This window comes from Pholcus phalangioides, unplaced genomic scaffold (genome assembly GCF_987345545.1).
Source record: "Pholcus phalangioides strain wild (caught in Gottingen) unplaced genomic scaffold, Ppha-v1.0 ptg000008l_1, whole genome shotgun sequence".
Lineage (NCBI taxonomy): Eukaryota > Metazoa > Arthropoda > Arachnida > Araneae > Pholcidae > Pholcus > Pholcus phalangioides.
In genome coordinates, this window is record NW_028301601.1 from 19,443,941 (window position 1) to 19,471,359 (window position 27,419).

A 27,419-nucleotide genomic window follows, 5' to 3' on the forward strand; every position below is an offset into this window, starting at 1 on the left:
TCAGGATCCAGAAATTTTCCAAGCAACCGAATTGGCACTTTTTTTTAAAATTTTGGGCACAGCCCGAATGAAAACCCTGCACTGTGTACGCCTCTGCGTCCAAGAACACTATGTGTAAGGGACCTCAAAAATTCATACTTGCCCATGGCCTGAACTTACAAAAGCAGACCCTGGTGACAATCTGTTGTCTGGGAGTGCGGCACAGCGCGTCCTTTGGAACCTTGATTCGACAGACTATCAAACTCTTCCTACTCCTGTAAAATTCTTCGTAAATGAAGCAAACTAGAGGATTCGACTAGAAGCAAACTAGTTGACTAGAGACGTAATGTCCAGTATCTTTGATTTTCATCAATATTTAATTTAACGCAAGAAAGAAAGACACAGCACGTTACAAAAATTCATATCATCCAGTTGTGTATCAGAGGTCATTTCCGCAAACGTAAAATAAATGGAGTGCACACTTATACGTCCAGTACGGAAAACACGTAATGAGTGGTAATATGGTCATCCTCCATAAGGAGCCAAACTTCTTATGGAGGCCATGAGCACAGATATTACAGAGGGTCACAAAACACAGTTTTCACACTGCCACCAAATGCTTGATCCCGATCCTCTTCATAAAAAAGGCCATTTCAATACAGATCGTGCTCTAATGCCGTGGACTCATTTCCACGTCGCGATGTCATTCACTTTCGTTCCTCTGAATAATTTCCATCAAGATTCACCTTAATATGATGCTTCTATGGGTAAAAACTATAACACTATACACTATATAGAGGGGTAAAAAAAAAAAAAATCTTGTGTTAACCCAGAAACAACATTCACACATGATGGTGTCCAAAAAAACTCCATTAACATATTATCCCACTTTATTCCATCAGCTTTCTATCGAATATTGAAATAAGAAAATGATTTGTAGCCTTATTATGCCTCATTACCAGGTAATTACCGATCTAATCAAACATTTTATAATTAGCATATATGCATATATATTCAGTTAGTTTCACTTCGACTCTGTCCGAAAAACATGAGGTTGAAAACGTGAGTTTCGGTACCAGATTCCCCCATGCTATGCAGGTGGATGTTGTTGGAAAGCATTCATGAATTATTAATGAATATTCAGAGATTATATTATTATTTTTTTGAACAATTAAAAGTGACTTTTTTAAACAGTAATTTGTTTTTTATTATCCAATGATATTGCTCAGTACAATAGATAGATCCACTTCCAGCAAATTTTCTGTCACTTTGTGTTGCTGAAGGTATCGTTAGGTTGCAAATGCGATTCCGATATTCAAAAGTGATAGTAGAGAAACCGTGTCCGATTATCGTCTAGTGAGTTTGACGAGCTCTCTCCGTCTCTCTCGACAATTTTGAAAATCATCATTAAACGGTGACTAGTGAACTGGATGGAGGATAATAATGTAATGGAGGAAAACCAGCGTGGGTTTAGGAAGGGATAGTCGTGAGTTGCCAATTTTCTTTTTTTCCTATGATCATGTGACTAAGGCTTTGGACAAAGACAAATACGTTAATGCTATCTATCTTGATTTGCAAAAAAGCATTCGATTGAGTCCGTCCAACATAACAAATTCGTGAATTTTTACATGAAATTGGGTGACCACTTGCTGAATTTAATAAAATTGCGGTTGCAGGATACGTCACAGTGAGTTTTGGTGAACGGGGGAGTTTCATTTGGACAGGAGTCACCGGTGCAGTCCTTCAAAGAAGTGTCCTTGGCCCCATACTCTTATATAGAGATGGAATCGTTAGCGAATTCGCAGTTGATGCGAATCTGATGGGTTTAGTCAGGAATCTAAACGATAAGGGAGCTGCTCCAGATGCACCTCGATGTGATTGCAGCATGGGGCAAAGGAATGGAGCACGACTTTCAGTATTGACAAATGCGTGCTAATTATTTTGGTGCGAACAACCCACGTTTCACTTACGAGTTAAGTGGTAAAAATATTCCGGATGCAACTAGATTCGAAATTCTCGAATCCATTTCATTGAAGGTAGAATTGAAACAATCGGGTGTGATATTCTACACACTGCGCATATGGCCAGAATACACCGTAGGGTTGGTGAGTTTCTCATTAGATTTACGGGAGGATTCCTTAGCAGATTCATAAAAGAAACTTCTGAGATGCTCCCACGGAAAGAGATCGGTGTATGGTAGAACGGATCGTGAAGGCAAGCAAAGTCCCAATTGGACTTTCATTCATAGAATCTTAGTTGTCGAGAGATAAGTTCGTAGACAATTCAGAGAAAAATTTTCTAAAAAAGCGTACTGTTTGGTAACATTTACGAACAAACATTAGTTATCTGGCAAATTCTATCTTTTTATTTACTCGCCATCTGAAACATTTCATTGTGATTTGGCGCAATGGTGGCTGGCAAAGGGAATATTTGTGCAAAGCTATGGGACCCAACTCCCCCATTTTCATTTACCAATATGCATTCCTTGAAAAAAAAGTGGTTTCTGTGTATACACAAAGTGTATTACGCACTTTTGCTCATCTGTTTTGGAACATCCTTTATGGAATTCGGTATCAAATAATGGATACATTTGGCAGATTATAACTGTATCATCTGGTTATGGTAGTTCAGATTTGCTAATAATGAATGGGTGTCTATTGTGATTGAATACTTCTCTTGTATTCGAAGGCTAAATGTTGTACTGATCTAAAGCATCAGTTGATAGATTTCCTATTGAAACGACCAGTTGATAACAGTCGATAGCCCGAATCGGATTCATTTGTCTCGACTCGGAAAGCATTAGCGCGTCGGGTCTTTCTTGCCTGAAGGACACATGCAATCCGATGAATGAATAGACTAAGCCTGTGTCTGAGCTGATACTTTAATTATTCCGCATGGGCAACACATTCAACCCAAAATTTTAATAACATATTCATGCTAGCACTGATAGACCGAACATTTTCGTCTTTAGAGCTGGGAATGTCCTTTCGCCATAGAGCAATGTCGTAACTAGGATTTTTGTCAGAATGCAAATTTCATTTTTTTTCCTGCAATTTCTCAGAATGAATTTTTTAAATTGTCATCCTTAAAATTTTCCTCTGTAGTTGCAGCTCTGACCCAGGTGCCCAAGTTGAATCAAAGTCGGCTATTGCATGGACTGCTCAAATATGGCAACATAATATTTAGGTTGTTCTTATAATTATGCACAAAAAAAGACTCAGATTTTTAGCTTATAATTTTTTGTGAATAAATGTTATAATTATTGTTTACTATAATTATTGACTAACGAAAATTTTAGACGGTGTAGATAGGTACAGGAGGGATTTTGGAAGATCGGGGGAAGTCATAACAGTGAAAATTTCGAAATCAGGCCCTATAGATGTATGCTATTTATATTATATCGGGGTATAAAGTAGCGTTTTTCTCTCTCATTAAACAGCCGAGGAGAGGACCCTTTTGTCAATCGCCGAGGAAATTGCCTTGGAAGGACCCCTTGTGCTATATGCCATAGGGATTCACTGTTTTGTATATTTCCGTTCTAATTTCCACCTCTTTTATCTCAGCGGTTCTCAATCTTTCTAAAAACAAGGACCAGCAGTAAAATGCCTGAAAAAAATTGGCGGACCCCTGTGTCCCTTATTACGGGACATTCCTGTAAGTTTCTCATGCTACAGTTGCCGTTCGAACGCTATTTAGGGTTTTTCACAATGGAGATCACATTCCAATACAAAAAACTTGGTGTTGCCATTTGATATTTTCGAAATTTTCTCACTGTAACCGTAACTGTTAGAGTGACACTGTTGTTTTCCATATCATTCTTGAGCGCATACCTCAAAATACCTTATGCCAAAATTTCATTCAGTTTCTGTGACTGGTGTGATAGTTAGGGGCCCATATGTCGGGATAGTTTTTTTATAATCACCCTGTATATATTGCAGTAATTGTATTTAAGACAATAAATTGAATTTTTTTTTGGCAAAATTAAGTGATATACCGTATTTAGGATCGCAAATTCCTGCATTTTCCTCGATGATGAGTGGTGAACCTAAGTATGAAGGCATAATTTTTATTTTAACCCATATTGTATTATACCCAATATCAATTAAAACAGTTGAATAATTTTTCATTCAGAGTTAGAATTAAATTACCAAGTCTGCCCGTGGACCACCTATGCCATCGTCGTGGGCCCACTCTGGTCCACGGACCATGGGTTGAGAAACGCTGTCTTATCCGAAACAATTTGGCAGCACCTTCAGAAATCCAAAGTATTAATGCCAATCTAAACATGGTTTGGAACGACTTCATTATTATATCAGTCATCGACGAGATATATTTTTTGTTTCCTCTCAAAACACCAACCAAATACAAAACAAGAACTAGAAACAAAACAAGCAAGGGAAAAAAATTATAATCAAATCGGCCATAACTGTTTTTATTCAAACCTTGTTGGAGAAGAAGCATTACAATAAGTTTTCATTGCACCACTCCACTGCTTTTTTTTTTTTTTTTTTGCAAATAAACAAAACAAAATCGCACTGCTCGCCAAAAAAAAAAAAAAAGAAACAAAACATAAACAATAAACAAAAACAATAAAACGCAAAAAAAAAAAAAAGCCGAATCCAACACCCTTTTTGTTTACATCCTTGTTTCCATCATTCGCATTCGTGTCCATTCGAGTTGTTTACAACGCAGGAGAACCAGCTCTCGTGATGAGATATTTCTTTTTTTTGCAATTAAATAATATTCGGGGGAAAATGGCATTTGTGTGGATATTATTTATTTTCGTATATATGAAAAAAAGAAGACTTTAGACGTTATAAAAGAGAATTGTATCCACCGACTCAGAGAGAGAGAAATCAGAGTGTAATTACACTAAAACGTGCAATAAACGCGTTCCCGAGGACAGAATCTGCTGGATGCAGATTCCCCAGAACCTGTTGACTTTTAAAACACGGTATAAAATCGATCATATACGAAGTTCTCTGAGTCAATAGAAGAGATCCCTTTTTTAGATATTGAATGCATTAAATTAGGGGTGGGGGGGATCGGATGATCAGAACTATCCACACATTTGAATCCGACTAAGCCGACGCAGGTACGCCACGCACACCTTCCGTCGTCACTCTACAGTCCGAAACGTCCGAGTTTTCGACTTATTGCTCACTGGACGGGACTACGGGCACGGCGGCAACGGCGTCGTCGACTTTAGCGAGCGGTACGTATTCGATTGCTTCCACGGGAGCTTCCGGATCTACGGCAGCGATGATTTGTTCGGGTTCAGCTTTCGCCGGTTCGATTGCTGCCGATTCTTCTTCCGCGGGGATTATGGCGACGGCCTCTGGAGCTTCTGGAATGGCCTGGGATTCTTCGGCGATGACTGGTTCCGGCGCGGCTTCTGCAGGGGCTGCGGGTAATTCAGCTGGGACCAAGATGACGGGTTGTTCGATTTCGGATGGTTGTTCTGGGACGATGACTGGGACGGGTGATTCGTCGGAGACTATGGCCATGATTTCTTCTACCGCGGGTTTCTCTTGGGGTTTTTCCTGTTCCTCTTGCTTATCGTCTTCGACGATTTTGTCCTCGGGTGATGGTTTACTGGCAAGTTCTTCGACGATTACTGGTACGGCTTCGACGCTTCTTCCTTCAAGCTCTTCGGGTTCTTTCTTCGATTCCTCTTCTATTACTACTTCTTTTTTGTCTTCCTCAACTTTTTCGGGTATTTTCTGTTCCTCGGCGGCTTTCTCTTCTATCTTCTCTTCTGTAAAGACGAAGAGAAATAAAATGAGTATAACTACCCAGAAGTAATAAATTTAACGAATATCGACTATTTATTAGCTATAAAGTGATAAAATAATAAGAATCATTAAAGCAGGGAGAAGGTTAAGCAGGGGTTCTTAACCTTTTGCACTCCACGGCCCAGTAATAATAAAATGAAGACCACAAACCTCCCCCCCCCCCCCGTATCAATAAAATGAATGCTACGGACTTCCTGTATTGACGAAATGAATGCTACGGACTTCCTGTATTGACGAAATGAATGCTACGGACATCTTGTAAAAATGAAATGAAGGTCGTGAAAACATCTTATATTGATAAAATAAAGGGCCACGGATACCTCGTATCGATAAAATGAATGTCGTGCCCCCTTCCCCCTCCCGCATCGATAAAATATAGTCCGGGTCTTCCTTTCACCAATAAAATGAAGGCCACGGACCTCTTTTCAGAATAATATCCAGTAAATACAATAAACAATGAGTTAGTTGCTCTATCATTCAAGTTTACGGACCTCCTGAAAGCTTTCCAATTAATGCCCAAGGGTCATTGGAATTCTTTAGATCCCTAGTTAAAATGTCTCGGACCTGTCAAACTGAAGTTTTATCATTATATCCAGAACAACAACACCATCGAAATATTTCAGGACACACACTTGACAAAGAAAGAAAAGGCAAGTCCAAAACATTTGCAAGTAGCCGATAGTTCTCAGGTGTCATGTCAAGCAACTAGTTCCGAAAATTTAAATCATGGCGTAATTTTGAATTCATCATCGCGTGACCCAATTCAATCTCGCGTCGTTATCCTGTTAGACGATCCATTAATTAATGCCAATTCTTTTCCTGCAACTGTCCCAACGTGTTAAAACTCCCCGATTTCCAGCTTCGGGTGTTCTCTAAGGTGTTATATTTCTTATTTCCAGGTGGACGCACCTGTTTGGCGTTTAACTAGAAGATGGCACATCGAGGACAGATCACACACACATACATACAATCAATTCGAGTTGCGTAAAAACTTGGGTGGTGGTGTTGTGACATCAGATATTCCGTACGTGTGCTCAAGGTTCGTTATTACGCCGCGTGGAAAGTGTTTCGTTGACATTGATAATAGTTGCGGCAACGTTATTCGAGCGAGGTGATGTAAGAAACATGATGGCGTTAATGACCTCTATGGAGGTGAAAAATTCTTTTCTGGAAGAACTGGTAACTGAAACATGAAGTTTAAAGCATTAATTTTCTCATTGAAGAATGATCTATTGAATCGGAGCTGTATGCAAATGAATGCGTTAGGTTCATCATGATGGTTTCTAGGCATTGATACCACTGTAAATATTTGCATTTAATAAGTGTTATCTACACATAACTTTTTAACTTTTTGATTAAATAGTTTAAAAACAGTAAACTATGAAAAACTAATAAATTTCCTCATGTTTTTAGGCTGTTTATTGGACTTCAATCGCCAGATTTGGCGAAATCATATGGTTAAAAATTCCAACGATAGATGACACTACAACAGTCAACAGTCAATATTGATATATCCACTAAAATAGTGTTTCTCAACCTTGAGTCATATGCCCCCCCCCCCGCGCCCCTGAGGTCCTGTGATATTCTAGTGTGTGTGTGTGGGGGGGGGGGGGGGGGGTCACCGATGAAACTGGAATGGAAAGGAGCCATAATTATGGCTAAATGGGAAGTGGGAACCACGGAGATCGGTGAAAACAAATTCAGATGTGAGTAAATAAAGTTTTCAAGTGAAATATGATGGGAAATATGCGACTACTTTCAGAATCCAGCAGAACCCCCCCCCCTCTCCCCGCCTGTGGAGACAGGGCTATCTTAACAAATGGGCTTATCTGGGCGCGTGGCTCGGAGGCCTCATTTTCAAGGGGAATCAGGTAAGTGTTGAGATCTGTTACGATGATTTTCAAGAGTTACAAATAAATATGTAAGCGCTGCTATTTCTAGTTAGGCGCGGACGAAGTACAAACTTTGTCGGGGGGGGGGGGGCATAATATCGAGACGGCCACGACAGGGAAGCTCACCGAAAATCTAGCGGTGACCATTTAGTTGTTCATATATTTAAAAAAATCACTTCAAATTTGCCCAAAAAAAATCATTGGTAGGAAGGGTCTCGCTCCTGGATAATGGTGGTGGTATAGAGCAGTGGTTCTCATCCTTTAGAATCCCGCGCCCCGATTGAATTTTTTTTTTCTTGTTTTTTTGAGTGTAAGGCCCGACATAAACACGACTGATGGGGAATGAAACTAAATTATTTACGGTCCGGTCGGCGGTTGAGAAACACTGGTGTAGAGGACGAGGGAGCACAAGAAGGTCTGAGAGTTCGGGGTTATCTTAACGTCGTGCCAAAGTCCATAGGTAAAAAAGAAGGTTAAGAAACACTGCTCCACACAACCACAAACACTCTCGGATCCTCACGTTTCTCAATAAAAAATATTGGTTCTTCTCAAGAAATTCTAAAACTGTAGAGAGAGCTCACTGGGAAAATCTGAATTATACCAGCACAATGTCGCCTATCGATGAAATTTTCAACTAAATTCCAAGGAGATTGTGATAAATATTTTTACAAGGTGTCTTAGAAACTAAAATAATCTTCTTTGTCATCCATCTTTTTCAAGTTAAGTCGGGTTGCCCTTTTCCCGGACACCCTGAAGATTTTATTGAAGATGTACTTCCTTCAAACTAAAGCTTTTAAATGTGTTCCGATATTTATTCGAGTTGCATTCCAATAGCGTTACTGGAGTTTTATGTGCCAGTATCGTGCAAAGTAGGCTGAAAATACGTGTAATGGCCTCCAGTAACGCATGAAGTATAGAAAAAAAACACCACTTCGTGATGTTTTACTCAAAACAGGGCTCTTCAGACATTGTGCGGACCATAAAAAGAAAATAAAATTTCCATGAAGCTCGAGGGCCAATAAGTCATACAGGGAAGCATTCGATAGATTCACACAATGGTGTCTTAACGGGTGGGCCCGACGGGACCCAGTGATTTCAGTGAAACAGGGAGCCCCCCAATTATTTAATTAATTCCCATTAATTTGTTAATTAATAATTAATCAGTCATTAATTCACAAAATATTGTTCATTGGTTCTGAAAATATTTCTTTCAATAAATATTTTACATCCATTGTGAATTTTGTTGAATCGAGAAATAATTTTTTTCAAGTAATTATGAAATTATTTCTCTTATTCTGAAATTATTTTGTCTACCAAACACACGTGCGGACATGAATGTCCAATGGGTTCTTTTTTGACACACTGAAGACACCCCAAATGGTGGTAAGCGAATGTTATAAGCGTACTAGTACATCGGTTCATCAATTTCATAATAATTTTATATCATCATTGATAACAAAAAATGGATGGATCCTGGGAACTTGAGGTTACTCGAGCACCCCCACCAATATATTTTCTGCACCCCCAGATCCCTTAATGCCGTGTGACCGGTGTGGTCGCTCGCTTTGTGAGGCCCCGCTATCACGGTAAATTATTGGTAAAGCCACTACTTCACACTAGTTTTTAAATTATTTCTTGCATTAATTCTGAATTGTCAACAACTCTGGAATTTTTTTTTTTATACCGTTAATTCTGAATTTCCATCCATTGAGGATTTATTAATTTCATTAATTCCTAATTTTCATCGATTTTAGAATTATTTCTTCCATTGGTTCTGAATTTTTATAATGGAATTATACAAGATATACGGAAGACTGGATGTTGTGAGGATATTTATTATTTGAGATGTTAATTTTTTAAGGAAGGAAAAAACTCATCCCTGTCTCTACCGGGAGTCGAACCCGGGTCCCTCGATTTCCGGACGAGCGCTCTGACCACTAAGCTACAGAGGAGATAGAGATTTTCCTTCGCTAGAGCGTATATATGCCGAACGGAACCGTGCAATGGACGGTGAAACCGATCAGCTAATAGCTCATGGACGACGAGCCACCAGAGGGCTATATATATGACATGAATGTCGCTCTCCACTTGTTAATACAAGATGACACAACATCCAGTCTTCCGTATATCTTGTATTAACAAGTGGAGAGCGACATTCATGTCATAATGGAATTATATTTCTACCCTTAATTCTGAATTTCGTGCTGGAGAATTATTTCTTTGAATTATTTTTAATCCATCATTTCTAAATTTTTCATTGATTTTTTGGAAAAATTGTCTTTTTTTCTGGCAAACAAAGTAATTTCCATTCCCAAGGGCAGAACGGTGTGCAAAGAGCTCTATTAAAGACATTTTTAAGCCGTTTCCGGAATCCATTCGTCGTGATCCGTTGAGATGTGGGCAATGTTGGGCAATTGTGGCAATGTTGAGATGTGGGCAATGTTGGGCAATTGTGGCAATGTTGAGATGTGGGCAATGTTGGGCAATTGTGGCAATGTTGAGATGTGGGCAATGTTGAGATGTGGGCAATGTTGAGATGTGGGCAATGTTGAGATGTGGGCTTAATGGAACCATTAATGTTTATTTGCTTTCACCGATTAAACATAATTTGTAGGAAGCATTCTGAGTCACTGCCAGAGACGGTTTCCGACATTCCTTTCATAAAAGCAGTACGAAGCTGTCAAAAGTGCATCGACACCAAAGGAACCATTCTGAAGACGATCGTGCATCGGCATTTTCAGTTTTCATCGGTAAATCCCCCGCACTCTTGGATCTTATTACGTGAGGGATCCACGGACGCCTTGGGGTACTTGGAGAGATTGTTTTTTTGTGGGGGGGGGGGGTTTCATTTGAGCTTGATGGGAAATAATCAACTTATGGTTCTTAAGTTATTTTATTCTGAATTCTGTATTATTATTATTATTATTAGTAGTAGTAGTAGTAGTAGTATTATTTTATTCTGTAAAGTGGTCCGAGGGCTTCATTTTATCGGCATGGGCGAAGATACGTGGGGGCGCATTCCCCCCCCCCCCAGCGTCAAAGTTTGAGTCACTGATCTAATGAACAGATGTATATATGAATTGACATCATCATCAGCGTGCCCCCCCCCCCAAACTTCCAAGTCTATCTCCGCCTATGCTTATCGGTACAAAAGTTACGGGGGGGGGGGAATGCTAAAAGTTAAGAACCCCTATACTGGGTTATATATCAGATAACCAACTTGCCGTTAGCACAATTCACAGTTGTACCGTATAGGCAGAGCTTACATTCAACAGACCTATAAATGAAGGACCCATTATATGGTTACATCCTCACCTCGAGAAAGAAAAAAAACTTTCCCAAGAGGCTCTCTATGAAACATTCTCAACCTGTAATCGTTACTTACGCTGCTGAGATTGATATTTAAAGAAAAAATGCCAGTGTTGAATGGTAATAAATATTTCAAGAAGGCAGGAATCGTTCATTAGGGGCTGATGGGTTTTGGTGGAAAAGTGCTTGGGATACCAAACCTTTTTCACTTAAGGTAAAGACCAGACTCCCCCCGCTGTTATGACGTAATGGTCCTTCTTCTCTGCTGACGATATTCCTCAGGCATCTAATGATAGCCAAGTGAGATCAGCGCTCGGTTTTAAGAGTAATAATTACGTCATGAATTCTTCTAATGTCACCTCTAACAGAGTTTCGTTATTGCGTACCGAAAATGATGCAACCGTCTCGAAACTTCCCTCTACCTCAAATTCTGTCTCGACCTGCTTACGTACAGGGTGATTCAAAACTCATGGACAAAAACTTTAAGGAGTCAGAGTACACATCTAAACAAGTAATTTTTGTCATGCAGTGCGTGGCTGTAACGGCGCTGTCACTGAACACGTATGACGCTGGTTTTGTCGCTCATGCGGACATGCATTCAGTGTATGGTGCTGTAGGCGGGAATGCTCTGGTAGCTAAAAGACTGTGCCAGGAAAGTTTTCCGACGAGACGCGTGCTAGATCGAAAAACATTTGAGCGATTCCGTCGGTGTTTGTACGATCTTCTTAACCCTTTAACCAGTTTTGACGAGATATATCGCCTCCTAAAAATCCTCTTGTTTCAGCATTGACAAGCTGAGATATATTATAAAGTTGATTTCTCAATGAAACGCTTTTTCCCCAAACTCCCCCCCCCCCCCTCGTTTGCACCTGCTGAAAATCAGAAGAAAGCCTATAAGCCTATTTCATCAAAAAAATATGGAATTTTGTGACTTTTGCTGTGCCACTTAAAGAGTCAAGGTGTCCTCACACTTCTACTACAACCTTTATCCTGTATGCCACTGGTACAGTGCGTGGTAGCATCGAAGCAATGAACCACTAGACGGCGCTGGTTTTGGCACTTATCGTCATTTATCGTGGATTGCTGAAGGGACGGAAAAGCGGACATGCATTAAATGCATGGTGATGCGGACGGGAATGCTCTGGAAGCTCAGCAGGTGGTACTAGAAATGTTTCTCGATGAGACTCATGTCAGATCAAAAAAATAATAAATTCGGCGATTGCACCAATGTCTGTAATAAACAGTCTTCTTGTGGCTTCCTTACTTACTTCTGCCATACCCTCTATCCTGCATGCGGCTGACAAAGCCCGTTCTACACAGACACCGGTGCAATTACTCAAGGGATTTTCAATGTTTCACGGGTCTCGTTAGGAAAAAAAAACTCCCGGTTCAGTCATTAGGCTCCCAGAACATTCCTGTCAGCAGCACCATAAAGCATGTCCGCTTTTTCCTGGTCGTGAAACCAGTCATCCCTTCTGCAATGCGTGTAGAAATTACGATAAGTGGCAAAAAACCAGCGCTTTATGCCGCATTTTATTTCAATAACAGTGCCGTCTAGCGGTTGTCTTACGACCATGTATGACAAAAATTGCTTGTTAGATGTGTGCTATCACTATTTAAAGTTTTGTACACAAGTTCTGAATCACCCTGTAATGTACCCTGTAAGGTACTCATAGCGCAGCTCGAAAAATTGCAAAAGCTCAAAAATCTTCTCGACAAATAGTTCCCTGTATTTACCTTTTCTATCAGGGAAACCTCTTCCGACAGAATGTTGAAAAATGCCAACTCTTTATCAATATCTACTGTTCGTACTAAGGGATAAGTCATTTTCTTGTTGACAAGGCATTCTGCCATTCCACCGTTTCTGTGTAAGAGGACATGAGAAAATAACCCTCTATCTTGTTTTTATTGGGTGAAATGTTACCGGCGCGTTACCTTCAATTAATCAACATGTTTTCATGTGTGAGATTAATCGTCGGATCCATTTTTGTTGATGCAGTTAAAGCCGCTTGTGGAATACTTAACAACTTCCCCGACTCTTCTTTCACATGATAACAACACCCGGAGAGCGTGGGCTATTTTTTTTTTCTTACCGAGTGGTTATTAATGCTTTTTCAAAATACAAGGTGGCACTCTACCCCCAAGGTGAAAACTTTCAATACTGACGTACCTTGAGGCTGCGCTGCTTGTGGAATCTCCTGGCCCTTCTTGGCGTCTTCGTCCTCTTCCAGAGCAGCGTGTATTGGTTTGTCTTGGAGGTCTGTCTCGGATTTTAGACTGGCTGCTGCTTCTTCTTCTGGTTTGGTTTCTTCCGGTTTCTTGTCTTCGGATGGTGGCACGGGTATCTCTTCATCAGGTTTGACGACATCCTTGGGCTCGTCTTCCTTTTTCTCCTCTTCTTTTACTTCCTCGGATTTCTTCTCTTCGACTGCTTCGTCGTCGAATGAGACTTTGGCGAATTCCTCTTTGTCGAGCTTGAGGTTTTCTAGATGGAAGAGATCGGACGTAAATTAAATCATGAGAATCTCAACAGACAGACATTTTTGAAAATTTATAGCATCTGACTATTGTTGTATGGATACGCTGATAGTTCAGCAGTATAGGTCAGTGGTTCTCAACCTGGGGCCATATGGCTTGCGAAGGAGGGGCATGGATGAAAATAAATTAGACGAGAGCCCCGAAAAGTGGTTAAGGTGCCACAGAGAACTGTGAAGAAATAAAGCTTTTCAATGAAATATAATAGAAAATTGGGACTATTGTCAGTATCCAGAGAGTCAGTATAACAGAGCGGTCCGTAGAACCAGGGCATCTTAACCCATGTGGGAATGTTCTGAGGTCTGATGTCCATAGAAGGCCTACATGATGAAATCTGGTGCAATGATTTTCGACTGTCTGTTACTTTCAGTGGAATATTGAGCCCCATAACATCACACAAGGCGATTTCATTACATTCATTGGCCCATGGGGCGGGGGACTCGTGTGCCCCCACAGGAGTTATTAAAATACGAAAATGAAACCACCGCCAACATATGCAAGTTCTTTATACGTACATGGACAAGAGCAATCCTGCACATCACATGTGAGTTCCAGTGTAGAGTAAATTTAGAGTGAACAAAAAAAATGAATACGCTCCAGACTAAAATTAATTGAGCTTCTCTCATTCGGGAAGGAAGGGGTCTGTGTCGGGCCGTTTTAATGCCATGGGTCTCCGGAGTAAGTGATGTTCTTGTGATCCCATACTCAGCTTGAAGTAACATCTTTTATATTTGCATACTACCCTCAAAAATCATCGTAAAGACCTCATAAGGTAACGGCTAAAATTGGCTGTGCCGGGTAAAACCTGGGTCGTGTTCGGTTTGATTGGAAAAAAAAAGTAAAAGATCTCATCATGTAGGTTCCATGTGGACATGGGACTATAACCAGATGGGCCCATACAATAAGATGGTTCTAATTCAATGGGTAGGTCTGTTTCATTTTGAAAAGTCTCACCTTTTCCCACCATATTTCACCTTAAAACTCTTGTTCACATTTCTTAAGCTTAATTTTTGCCAGCTCTTTGTGGGGAACCTCCCCCCACCACTAACGATTTGTCCTCCCTTCACTTGATTTTCTCCCGTGGCCCTTTTAGAATATCCGGGGCAACAAAGGGGGTCACATGCTCTCATGTTGAGAATCGCTGGACTAGGTCATGAAGACCTTATCACAGATGAATCAGCTTTTAACTGTGATAATGGTATGATCAAACAATAGCTTCGTAAATTAGTTCCAGAATTTTATTTTAACAATCCATCACTCCGAGCAGGGTCACGTCTCCAGTGGTGTAGACGGTAGCATGCTTGCCCGGTTTTCCAAGAGGGGGCCTGGGTTCGTGTCCCGGTTGAGACCAAACGACTTTTTTTTTCTGAGTTCACGTGTGCATAATATCCAGAAAAATATCTGCTTCCTTGATCCCTCATTCATTCAAGATTGTGACGAATTGAAGCTGTAACTTCAAACCAAAGACTAATTAATCAGCCTGGAATGAATACTAATACCCTTCCCGGAAAAAAGTCTGGAATTCTAGGATTGGTTCCATCGGTAATATCGAAAAATTACGAGTTACCCTATCGATTAAATGTTCTCGAATATCTTCTGAATCATCCTTCAGATATGACACCACACCACTCGAATGGACAAATATTCCATTCAAAGCCTGCAACAGCACCTCAAAAACAGAAAACATGGAAAAAAGAATAGAGAAGCTCTTAAACAACAACGAACTTCACCTCGGTGTTCAAAAATAATTATTCAAACACATCATTTATTTTGACTGTGGTTACGTTCAACAGGTTTCTTTGCAACAACTTCCGAGAAGCACTTCATTATATTAAACGAGAACAGGTTCGTTCGTATACTTAACGTCGTGACCAGAATATTCAAATTGTATTCATGTATTCATTTTTGTTTTTCGCCTATACCCCTGCCTACTTTTGGAGACTCTATATTTACTTTCTTCGGGAAACCACCAACTGGTTCTCATAAAAATGGTCACGATAACCAGCTGCTGCTCATGTGGAGGCAGCAGCTCTACCTACATGTGCGAGGTTTTGGACATCGTCGACGAGAGGACCTTGAAATTCGTGGGCCATTCGAGGCCCTGTGGCGATTTTTTACTCTCGACTTGGATCTAAAACCGCAAAATAATCCGGAAAAAAAAAGCTGAAACGCAGCGGTATACATAATGGATGCGAATGAAAAGCTTTATTTTTTGGAATTGTGAATGCTACGGAATCACTGATGATTCCATTATGATAGGGGTGTTCAACGCATGGTCCGTGGGGCCAGATGTAGCCCTGGGAGCTCTTCGATGTGGCCCCTCCCCCATCATAATTTACAGATTGTAAATTTACCGATTATAATTTTAGAATTACTGAAAGACATAATTTCAGAATTAGGCCGGGATTACATTACAAAAATTTGATAAAAGATCTTTCACAAAACTTGGAAAAAAAAAAAACAAACAACCAATAGGCTTATTGGTTTTTTTTTTTTTTTTAATCTTTTGTAAAAGATCTTTTGTCAAACTTTTATAGTGTAATTCCGGGCTTAGGGACAGAAATAATTTCAGAATTACTGGAAGAAATAATTTCAAAATTAGAAACATAAATGATTTCAGAATTAATGAAAGAAATGATTTCAGAATTATAAAAAGCAGGGGTTCTCAAACGTTTCCCACCCATGGTGCTCCTTACTGTAATCAACGTTTATCCGCGGCTTCCCAGTGTAACAAAGAAACTCTTCGTAAACACTTTGTCGGGCCGCCGCTCCGTTTGAGAACCCCTGATCCAAAGCATAGTTTCCCAAACATTTTATTCCATCGTCCCCTTCTTCAGAAATTTTATTCTCTCATCGCCCCCAAATCAATTGAACCCATAGGATCCCATGTTGTTAAATCCGTAGCTTTTATCGCACCCCCACCCTTCGGGACCATTCCATCGACCACCAGGGAGCCCACTTTGGGGACACTGATAGGACCCCTAAAACACTATCAGGGCCCCCCTTTGTTTTAATCTGAGCCATGTTTGGCTTATCTGTTACGGCACGACTACCAAATTACATTTAGTTCTTGTGAATGGTTTCTAACTTACAAAATTATATATACCACCGTATGAGACTTGATGTGTGGTAGCCCGTGGGCTTCATGGGAAGTTGGCCCGCAATGTCTGAAAGGTTGGAGACCCCCCCGTGCATTATTATATACCTCGAAAGCTAGTGGTATTAGTACTATTAGCGTGGCTCACTACTAGAAGGAAGCTGTCAGGACTCCAGGTTGGGAATTCAACTTATTTTTCACATAATAAATTTCGTAGGGAGTTTATCCGTTGTAGACTTCGACCTAGAGGCCATCTAAAGAATATGGGTTAGTTTTAGTGGTTGCATACTAGTGACAAACCACGTTTATGAGCGATAAAATTTTTCTTCCACAAAGGAATTTTTTTTATACACATTTTTGTTACCAAATAATTTTACTTTTCTAACAATTCCGAAAGAAATCCTTTCAGCGATAATTATTAATTATTAATTGAGTAATCATTTTGTTATAAAAATAGAAAAGTTTGGCGATTAAAACTAAAATTACCGAACAAATAAATGACAAGTACACTGCTTTAAATCTTGTCAATAGATGTCACAACTAAAATTCATCGATATCTTGTTCTGGCCGCTTCAGGATTTGGGGGGTTGGTTAGAGGGGTGCCCCTGAGAATATTTTATGAAAGCCACCAGTGACGATTGTCGAAAACTATACATTCGCACCTGTTGCAAAGAGCATTTCTAACATTTGCGAGGCCCAAGGTGGCCTTGCTCGTATCTTCGTCAGGCCGGTACTAATCTTGAGTTTCCTCTAGAAATATTTCCCCACAAAACAAAAAAATATATATATATATTCCGACCCAACTTGTGCAGTAAAAATAAATTGGGGGTAGGCTGTGTCATAGGCACAGTCGCACGTTTTGACGTGAATACGTTCTTTGTGCCTGGAACAGAGTGGTAGATGCTGACTAAATTTAAATGGAAATCATCACATTTGTCTTTGAAATATTCAACAGACGCTACCATTGTCGATGCCCAGACCTGAAGAGGTATTAAAACCAGAGAGGTACCTCTGAATTTGTTTCAAAAATATCTGTCATACTACGCCATTGGCTTTTATTTGCGTTGCGAACATCATGAGATATAGCGTAAAGCAATTTCGTTACGAAAACGGGCCACATGCCTGGTGCCCAGACCGGAAGAGGTACCAAAACCAGAGTGATATTAGATTTGTCTATATTTCGACGAAATCTATCTTCAGACATAGAAAAAACTCCGTATGTATTCTTTCTTTATACTTCCTGAGGTATGAACATTTTAAGCATTTCGTCACGCGACTTTTTGCAAATGCATGCGGTATCGTCAGATGATTTAAAAGACGTATTCACGTCAAAAACTAAAAACAATGATTTCTTAATACAATTTGAAAAACCGAGTCCGAGGTTGAATTGCACCAAAGAACTTTCTGAAATGATTGGCAGAGGCCAATCCCTCATCTTCCAAGATTTTCTTCTCAATTTTCACAATTTATTCTCTCTCGGACCCTGATTTTTATGCATAAAAAATCAAACGTTGATCATAAGGTAATGAAATTCAATACGGACATACCTTGTTGTATGAGAAACATGTTGACGTCACTGCAAGATATTATTCGTTGTGAAACTGTGAAGCTATGAGTCCAGACGTGTTGGCGATAACATTCCACAACATAGAGAGGCATGAGCAAGCATGCATTGGTGCTTAATGACAGGAACTTTAAACTCTTGCAGTGATGTCACGATGCTTCTCACGTAAAAAAAGTATCCGAAATGAATTTCAATTCGACGAACTTCATTTTCATTCAGTTGCAATGGTGTGGCACACCCCACCATGACAACTTTTTACTGTCACAGCTGGACAAGTTGTGGGGTGGGGGAGCAGCGTATTCTAGAAATGTAATGCTCACAACAAGTTATTCGAGGATTGTTACCCCCCCCCCCAAGGCATGCATGCATACGAATGCTTGAGTAACCCCTTCAAATGATTAGAAGGCGTGTGAACACCTGAACCCATGCAATCCATAGAGCACGTGCGAACCGTCCTCGCAAATGGGTGTGTGAGAGGCTTACGTATTCATATAAATGTGCAGGAGGCTTGCTTACACTATGAAATGCATACTAGGCGTGTAAACTCCTTGGAATTGCGTAAAAGGCTTGCGTACCTCTGAAACTTGCTTAGAAAATCTAACCCTTGAAACAGATAGGACGTTAGCGTGTTCCTGGAAATATGAAGATGAGATAACCCCTTCAAATGCGTATGGGGTGCAAACCCCTTCAAAATGAATAGGAGATTTTCGAGCGGTCGGAGATGCTTATAAGTCAAGAATAACCTTTGAAATGGTAGAAAATATACATATAGTTAGTCATGTTGTATCCCTAGAGAAGCGCAGAAGGTTTGCGCGTTTGCTACAAAAAAAATATCATAAAATGTATGCGTACACCTAGAAATACGTATATGAGCTCCCTTGAAGTATAATAAGACGTGCACACCGCTTGAAGTGCGTAGGAGGCTTGCGTATCCCTGGAAATGCGTAATTCTAGAAATTCGATATTTAATCCAATATTCAATTACTTTCCTCGAAGGATTATTACATACCACTTCTCTGCGATGTGCCATATAGCTAATGTTTCACACTTCTAAACTAGTTCACTCGTTTCTCTTGCCACTGCTGGTCATTTGTTGCCACGAAAATGCCGATTAAACACCTCCAGGGATACGCATATATCTTGTTGAGTACCACTGGCTCAAAGCAATATTTCCAGATTTATTTGTCTCGTGCCCCTCTCTCTTCAAGGCAGTCCTAGGACCCGAGCTTGATCTCGTACAACAAAATGAAGATGTACTAACCTCGAACGCACTAACGCTTTATGTACAAATCAAAGAATTCCGAAGGTCCATCTTCGTCCCTGATGATAACAAGACTCCAATTAGCCACGTTGAACTCTTACAATCGGCACTTTTCCCAAATACTCATTAATTAATCACTAAAAATGCACGACTCACCCAAAAGAAGGCCATTCCATTCATCATACGAAAAGGACCGAATAAACAAAAGCCAAATAGATAGTCAAAAAACAAGATAAATAATCAACTCGATGAGATCAGACAAAGGGGAATCTCGTTGGAACCAACAAAGGAATGAAACTGACCTTGTAAACACTGACCTGGAACGAAGAGGTCATCGCAATGGTCAGTCATATAATGGTCAGTCATAACAAGAACTTTGCCGTACTAGAGAAAGTCCCAATTTTAAGGACTTTTAGTTTTTTTTCAAGAATCGCATCCACGCACACACACATTTTAGGTCATATCCTAAATTCACGAGTTTAATCTCATATTTCTTATGAACAATATTTTACACGAGGAAAAATTTATGAATATTATCGGACAATGAGAAAATATTCAAATTACTTTCCGGTTGTTATACACACATGGAATATTTTTATAGGAAAATATTCTCCTGGATTAAGCCGGCTTGAACTCAGTTCTAGCTTAGGTCAGCTTCATTCAAAGAAATAGGGATATTGGAGGAAGTGGAAATTTTTTTTTTCGTTCCGAGAGATAATAAAAATGGACCGGAACTGAATATTTTTACCTGGAACACACAGGAAAAAAATACGCATGTCTATTTACTAAAAATCTATGGTTTTGCATATCGTGTACGCAATATCTCATGCATAATTGATTTGACTTGCCGTGAGATTTATGAGATGATTTTTCTTTTGCAGTGGATTGCAAGGTTATGAGAAAAAAAAAAAGACAATACAAACGTTTGATTCAGGTTGAGTGCATTTTATTGCTATTGGAAAAAAAAAATTCTGGCATTTTCGCGTAAACATCGCAGAAATTATAATATTACCTAAAATTTTTATTCCTATGATAGATAATATCAGATCGAAATCCAGCATAAGCAGAGAAATCACAAAATCCCCCTTTTAAAATTCTATATATTTTTATTATTACGAGAAGTAGGTTTTCTTCCAATTTTCCGTATTTGCAAAGTGAGGGAGATGAGAAAATGTGTTTCATTGAGAAATTAGTTTGAGAAAATATCCTGGCTATAAAATATAAGGCTTCCAAGAAGACGAGATATCTCGTCAATGTCAGGGAGACGGTCGAGAGGTGAGAAAAAATTCGGATAAAGAGATATTCAAAAACTTTTTCATGATGAACCAATGATATTTAGCAGTGGTTCTCAACCCACATGGGTCCATAATTTTTTTAATGGAGTGGAAATCGTAATGCTACCTAAAATGTTTATTCCGACGATATAGGATGTCAGATCTCTCCATTCAGATCAAAGTTGATGTAACCTTTTAACCTGTGAATAGCAGAAATCACTAAACCCAACCTTTAAAATGCTGTATCTTTTTTATTATAAAAGAAGGCTTTCTTCCGATTATAAATATTTGGAAAGTAAGAGAGACGAGAAAATGTGTTCGATTGAGAAATTAGCTTTAGAAAATGCCTGGGCTAAAATAAATAGCTTTTAAGACGAGATATCTCGTCAATATCGGGGAGAAGGTTAAGAGTGAGAATAACTACCATAAAAAATAGGTATTAAAATACTTTTTCATGATAAATTTATACTATATAGCAGTGGTTCTCAACACCTTAGAAGGGGGCTATAATTTTCAAGGGGCACAGGTGGAAAATCAAGTCACTAGGGGAAAAAGCCATTGCAGGGGATTAGCCACAGTAGGGGGCCACGGAGAGCTGTGAAAATATTATAGCTTGTTCCTAATCATTAATCTAATCAGAGAAATTTCTTTTCAGATTTTTAATTTTGTATTAATCAATAAAATCATTAAAAATTATATGTAAGTTAACAAACATTTAAAAAGATATTTTGCAACAGTAGGGCTGTGGTCCCTATGAAGTCTTATGAATATTTTGGCACACGGATGTCACGCGATCTACCGAATTAAAATAAATACCGTATATACTCGTGTGTAAGCCGACCCCCCCCCCCACTTCAGGACCACCAAAACCGCAATAAATTGAAAACCCGTGTATAAGCCGACCCAAAAAAATCTGTGCATTTCAAAGAAAAAAAATGTTTATATTTTCATGCAAAATGAATAGCTTACGGAAATTTACAATAGAAAACGATTCAAAATTTTAAATCCGTTTCTTCTGTCTCCAAGCTCATGGTTATGCATCAGATCATCATGGGGGGTGCGGCATCTTCGTTTTCATCTTCACCTGGGCTGTCATTGCCATTGTCACTTTCAAAGAAGATATCACCTTCTGTTCCGTCCATCGCATTGCTGGTGCAACACTTTTTGAAGGATCGGATGATAATTTCGGTGGAAACAGAATTCCACGTCTCATGTACCCATTGGCACAGTAGGCCAATGTCAGTTTTCTTCAAGGCACCACTTTATCATCGGAACTCATCCATTTGATCCACAAATTCCTCAAATAGTCTTTGAGAGGCTTGTTGATGCTCGCATCTAAAGGCTGTACAATCCACATTAGCAACCACCGACCAATGATGTTTACGATTTCTTTGCCTCGGCTTCGACATTATCGATTCTGTGGGGTTTGAACATATCCCATTCTCTGCTACAAAAACGACTACTGATTGCGGGGGGTCGATATTTCTCATCAGAAACTGACCCGAGTATAAGCCGACCCCCCACTTGGGGAACGAATTTTTCCACAAAAAAAAACTCAGCTTATATACGAGTATATACGGTAACTTAGAAATCAGTTTCTTGAATGCAAAAGGTTCCTGAACCGGGGGGCATTACATATTAAGGTATAGATTCAGAGCTATTGAATTCAGTTTAAGTTCAAATTTTTCATGTTTTAATTGACTTAAGATCATCCTAGATAATAAACTAATAGCTGTATGAGGAAACTACGAGGCCGCAAGAATTGACGAAGTAGTTAAATAATTGAGTTCGAATCCCCCGTATAGATACTGATAACAAATATTAAATAGGAAATTATCAATTATTCATACAGAGAAAATCACAAATAAGTGCGATTCCTTCTAAATTTTCACTTCTTTGATAATTACTTATGACATTGATTCCAAAAACATGATGCTTATCTCATCGGTGATTTTGAACCGCTGATCAACGGACCTACGTCGGTCTGTGGGAATTTCTTGCCATTCCGCAGCACATTTCATGTAACGATGGGGTGCTCAACCTTCAGGAGAGTGAGGGGCCACTTCATTGGTTTGAAAACGTGTAGCGGGCCAGTTAAGTGAACTGAAACAGCCCCGCAGGTCACTTACGAGATTTGTAATTGTGCCGTGGATCACTTGAATGATCTGAAGCGGGTAACATTAGTGTGATGCGGAACTTCTCCGAGGGCCACTTGAATGCTCTGAAACTGCCGCAAGTCACTCAAGTTATCTGTAAATGTGCCGCTAGAGCGATATGGAACTGCGCAACGGGCCGCTTGCTCTGTCGATGTTTATTGATGTGACCTGTGAATATGCCATTGGTCATTTAGGTGATCACGGGTCTCTGAAGTGATGTGAAACTGCACCGTGGGTCTTTCCAACTTCAAGGCACGGTCCCCTTTTGGAAAAGTCTCTCTGCAGATAGCAGGCAGACCTGCGGCATGATTCTGACATAACATGAAAATTCAAGCATTTACCATCTTCACTTCAAAGTATGGAAGACAGATGACTGAACCAGCGAGGACACGGAAGCAATCGAAACTCTCACAACATAAACAAGTTAGGGCCACGCGTTCACACGCACATAATAAGTTTAGGCATGTGCCGATTCTTTCGAAATCCCGCAGAGGAATGTGTACGAGGTGCATGTACAGTTAAAAGTGGCGGTGATGAACCGCGAGTCCCTTGAGTGATCTCTTGGGGGCTCTTGAAATTTTCCATTTTCATAAAACTAGGTTCGAAGTCACGTGACACATCAGATGAATCTGAGACCGCATTTGGCCCGCGGGTCATAAGTTAAGCTTGTATGATGTACCGCTATATGATTTCAAATTTAATTTTAAATTAAATACAGTCCCCATATTGGTTTTTACTTCCGTCTTCGCCATCAAAAGATCGCTCAAATTATTTCTCCTATTTGTTTATTCTTTGGTGGTCCACTAATATTTCCGCCTGCGTGTGTCCGCGAAATTACTCAATTATTTTTTCACCAGTCCGCAGGTGTCAAGAATACTGCGTTAGCTGGCGATTCCTAACTTTAGAATTTACTGAGATAATATTAATCACAACAAAAATAATAATCGTCTATTCTAATGACCTGGAGAAATCTCGCATCAACCATGGATGGTTAATAATAATTTAACTTAGGATTGCCGTCGAAAATTAATGATTTACACAAGGGTCTTGAACTTTCCAGACATTCCGGGCCGAGTTGAAACTTTCCTCGACGCCCATGTGGCCACGAACGGTATTCAAAAGTGTAAGGTGGATCCAGATATATACAAGGTGACTTGTGTGATGTACAGTGGCGTCTTAACAGATTGGACAACGAAGGAAGGAGGGGGTTCTGAGTTATACAGGAGCCGTTAGATATTTGAAAATTCCTTTGTTCTGAAATTATTTCTTTTATTAGCTATCAATTGTGATTAATTATGAAATCATTTCTTTCAAAAATTCTAAAAAAAAGCTTTGATTTTTTTTAATTTCTTTTATAATCCGGAAATTATTTTAAATAATTCTGAAATTTCTTGAAATCATTCTGCCATTCCTTCTTTCTACAATTCTTTTTAAAATTACTTTAAATAATTCTCAAATTTCTTCGAATAATTCTGTATAAGTTCTTCAAGCGATTCCGAAGTTATTTGTTTCATTAATTTTGAAATTAACTTTTACTGATGCTGAAATTATTTTTCCATGATTTTAAAATTATCATTTTTTCACTGAATCGGAAATTATTTTTGTAATATGTACTCGGAAACTTCTTATTTATCCTCATTATTATTTTCATCGTATTTGAAGTCTGACATTCATTTTGTGAAATTAATATTTTTTTCAGAAATTCTAAGAAATAGAATTTAATTATTTCTTATTAATTCTGAAATTACTTCAAATAATTACTACTTTAAATAATAATTATTTCTTTCAAAAATTCTGAAATTGTTTCGTTGGAAAATTCTGAAAGCATTTCTTTTACGTTAAAGTGATTTTTCTGAATGTTTCTGCAGAATTTCTGTAAATTCTGCAGAAACGTCATATTTTTTTTAAATGCCGAATTTTCTCTCCTGCAGGATTTATCCAATTATTATTATTATTATTATTATTTTGTCTTATCGGTTTTAGACATTTTGAGCTATTCTCTGAAAATGATCGGATCGGCGGGTCACAGCTAAAGTTCCGAGGATCACCGTACTCTGTTTGTAGAGTTGGATTAAACACTAGAGGTTTGCTTCTCCGCATATGTTACGAAGTGCAAGAAAGTCGAATTTACAGCTCAGTGGAGCATTACTCCTATTTCTTACTCCTATTATTTTCCTGTATTACTCCTATTTACAGTTTGCGCGTCCGAATACCTGGAAGACCAATATTGTAAACCAATAGATAAAAAAAATCGGAAAATAATATAGAATGTTTCTGAAATTAGAATTTAACGGTACATATTTGAATACACATGGCCAAAATACCCATTATAACGATTTGTTTTCTAAATTTTATTGGTATTTTAGAAAACATATCTTTTAGTGATCATTTCGGTACGAAATACGGCTATGTAAGTAATTGCAATGCTTCTCTTTTTATTTTGTCTCGGAAGAGTTGATTGCTTGTTGATGTCATTTTGTTTTTGAGAGCTGCTGAAATTTTACGTGTTCGGAGATTTATGAAATCGCATCAAACTGAGGGGGACCGGAAATAAACTATTCCAAATTTCAAGATGAATACCATTCAACTTTACCAAGCAAGCTTTCAAGTGCTTATAGATAGCATTAAAATCGAGACAAACTATATGTTTTACCCTTAATTAACCATTTTAGCTAATTAAGGAAATCGCATCTAATTAATTAAATTGCTGTGTCGATGAATTGTTTCAATTAAAAATACGCTAATGCTGTAGCATTAGCTTTAATTTTACATCTATTTTTGAAGCAAACAAATTTTTTTTTTTCAATACGTTTTTATTGGGAGTGAGCCATAGAAGGTTAAAGAGATTGAAATCATCGAAAGATTCAGAGAGATTTTATAAATCTCTGACAACGTAAAATTTCAGCAGCTCTCAAAAAAAAATGACACAGACGAGGAATCAACTCTTTCTAGATTAAAAAAAAAAGTGCTGTACTTATATAGCCGTAGTTTGTGTGTACTAAAATTATCACTAAAAGACTTACTTTCTAAAAGAATACTAAAAGAATTGAGAAAAGAAATTGGCATGAGATGCAGGGGGTTCCTAACCTTTTCCAGCCAAAGTCAACAACAAGATCGGCTTCGTGAGCCATGGAACTGTTAGTTTTTCGAAATAAGTGAAACCAACGACGCATTAAGGACATTTACAACAGGACTGTAACTGAATTTGTGCTACCATCTCGGAAGCCCCCCGCAAATCAAGTATGGGTCAGGAGACATACCGTTCAATACCTCAAGAGCTCCTGTCTGTCAGTGGATTTGTACAACCTATCTCGGAAGCCCTATGACCCAAGTTTGGAGATCGCGACACATAGTTTAAGAACCCTTGAAATATGATGGGATTTTTTTTTTTTGCTATGTATATTCAAATATATACAGGATCACAGAAGGTTAAGCATTTGCAGTATTCCTCCTATTTCCAGGTTCCGTGTCAGAATCTTCAGGAGACTTGAGATATTATTTTCACATTTCGAGAATTTAAAATTTCAAGAAATTCAAATCATTGAAAGATGACCACTTACCATCGGCATCTGCGGACGAAAAGGCTTTCTTCAAGACGTCGCTCGGGAATTTATAGACAATCTGGAACTCGGATTCATCGATGTAGCCGTCGATATCAGAGTCGTGTTTCTCGAAAACCTCTACCGGATACCTGTAGAGTTTCCTCTGCTTTATGTTCTGTTGGTCAGATTCCTTCGGTGGACTCGCTTTCTCGTCTAATTGCTCTTCCTGCTGCTGCTGTTGATCCTCTTGCTGCTGGGATTCAGCGGCTTTCTCCTGCAGCTCGGCCTCCTGCTGATCTTCAGCTGGCTTCACTTCTTCCTGTTGCTGCTGGCTCTCTTGCTGAACCTGAGGGTCTTCGATCTTTTCGGGCTGGACAACCTCGGCTGCTTTCTCAACGGGCAAGTTCAGCGGTGCCGGGCGTTCCGAGATGGACTTAACGGCCGCATTCTGATCCAACACCGGCAGGGACGACGATTCCAAGACCGCAAGGGCTACCACGAACGCTAAGAGGAGAATCCTGGACATTGTGTTGTTTTCCTCACGATCTATTCCTATTGAAGATTGTTGTTGTTGTTGGAAGTGTAGACTTGATCCTAACGACGATGTTCAGAGACTGAAGTAGAGATCGAGATTGGAAAACAGGTGATCGGTCGCTAAAGTTATATACACCTGACCGGATTCCCCCCTTCCAGCAACCGGTCCATTCGGGGAGGGTGACGTCATTAGAGCGACCACTCGCGTTTCGCCTGCCATCTGTTGTCGTAAAACAAAACTTTCGCGTGACCTTCCGCTCGTGTGTTGTTTTATTTCCAGATGACCGCAAAACACGGTTTTTTTTTCCCCTTACTCTACGTGTTGGAATATGTGAATTGTAAAATACTGCATTCCTCCTTTATTTATTTATTCCATCTGGCAGTCACGAGAAGTCAATTCAGATGTTTGACATGGCGATGATTAACGTCGCTTGTTCACACTTCGTTGTGGAGAGATTATGTAAGCGTTTTTCCAAGAGGA

The 27,419-nt window shown here is 39.3% G+C and overlaps 1 protein-coding gene and 1 non-coding gene across 2 annotated transcripts; both read right to left on the reverse strand.

Moving 5' to 3' along the window:
- Window positions 1-4,395: 4,395 nt before the first annotated feature.
- On the reverse strand, window positions 4,396-27,074 carry LOC149083950 (uncharacterized). The gene is made up of 3 exons (XM_089234326.1): window positions 26,423-27,074; window positions 13,146-13,460; window positions 4,396-5,737 (listed from the first exon to the last, which is right to left on the reverse strand). Exons 1-3 carry the CDS (start codon window positions 26,928-26,930, stop codon window positions 5,133-5,135), a joined length of 1,428 nt encoding a protein of 475 aa, XP_089090452.1. The 5' UTR covers window positions 26,931-27,074; the 3' UTR covers window positions 4,396-5,132.
- TRNAS-GGA (transfer RNA serine (anticodon GGA)) lies at window positions 9,547-9,618 on the reverse strand. Its single transcript has one exon. It is a non-coding gene; the product is annotated as a tRNA-Ser (tRNA).
- Window positions 27,075-27,419: the final 345 nt, after the last annotated feature.

Bases quoted from the DNA above. Each gene is read 5' to 3' on its own strand.
- LOC149083950 (XM_089234326.1), bottom strand. From the start codon at position 26,930: ATGTCCAGGATTCTCCTCTTAGCGTTCGTGGTAGCCCTTGCGGTCTTG. The intron at 13,461-26,422 runs GTAAGTGGTCAT...TCTTCCATCTAG, and splicing joins TTCGTCCGCAGATGCCGATG to AAAACCTCAAGCTCGACAAA. The intron at 5,738-13,145 runs GTACGTCAGTAT...TCGTCTTTACAG, and splicing joins ACAAGCAGCGCAGCCTCAAG to AAGAGAAGATAGAAGAGAAA.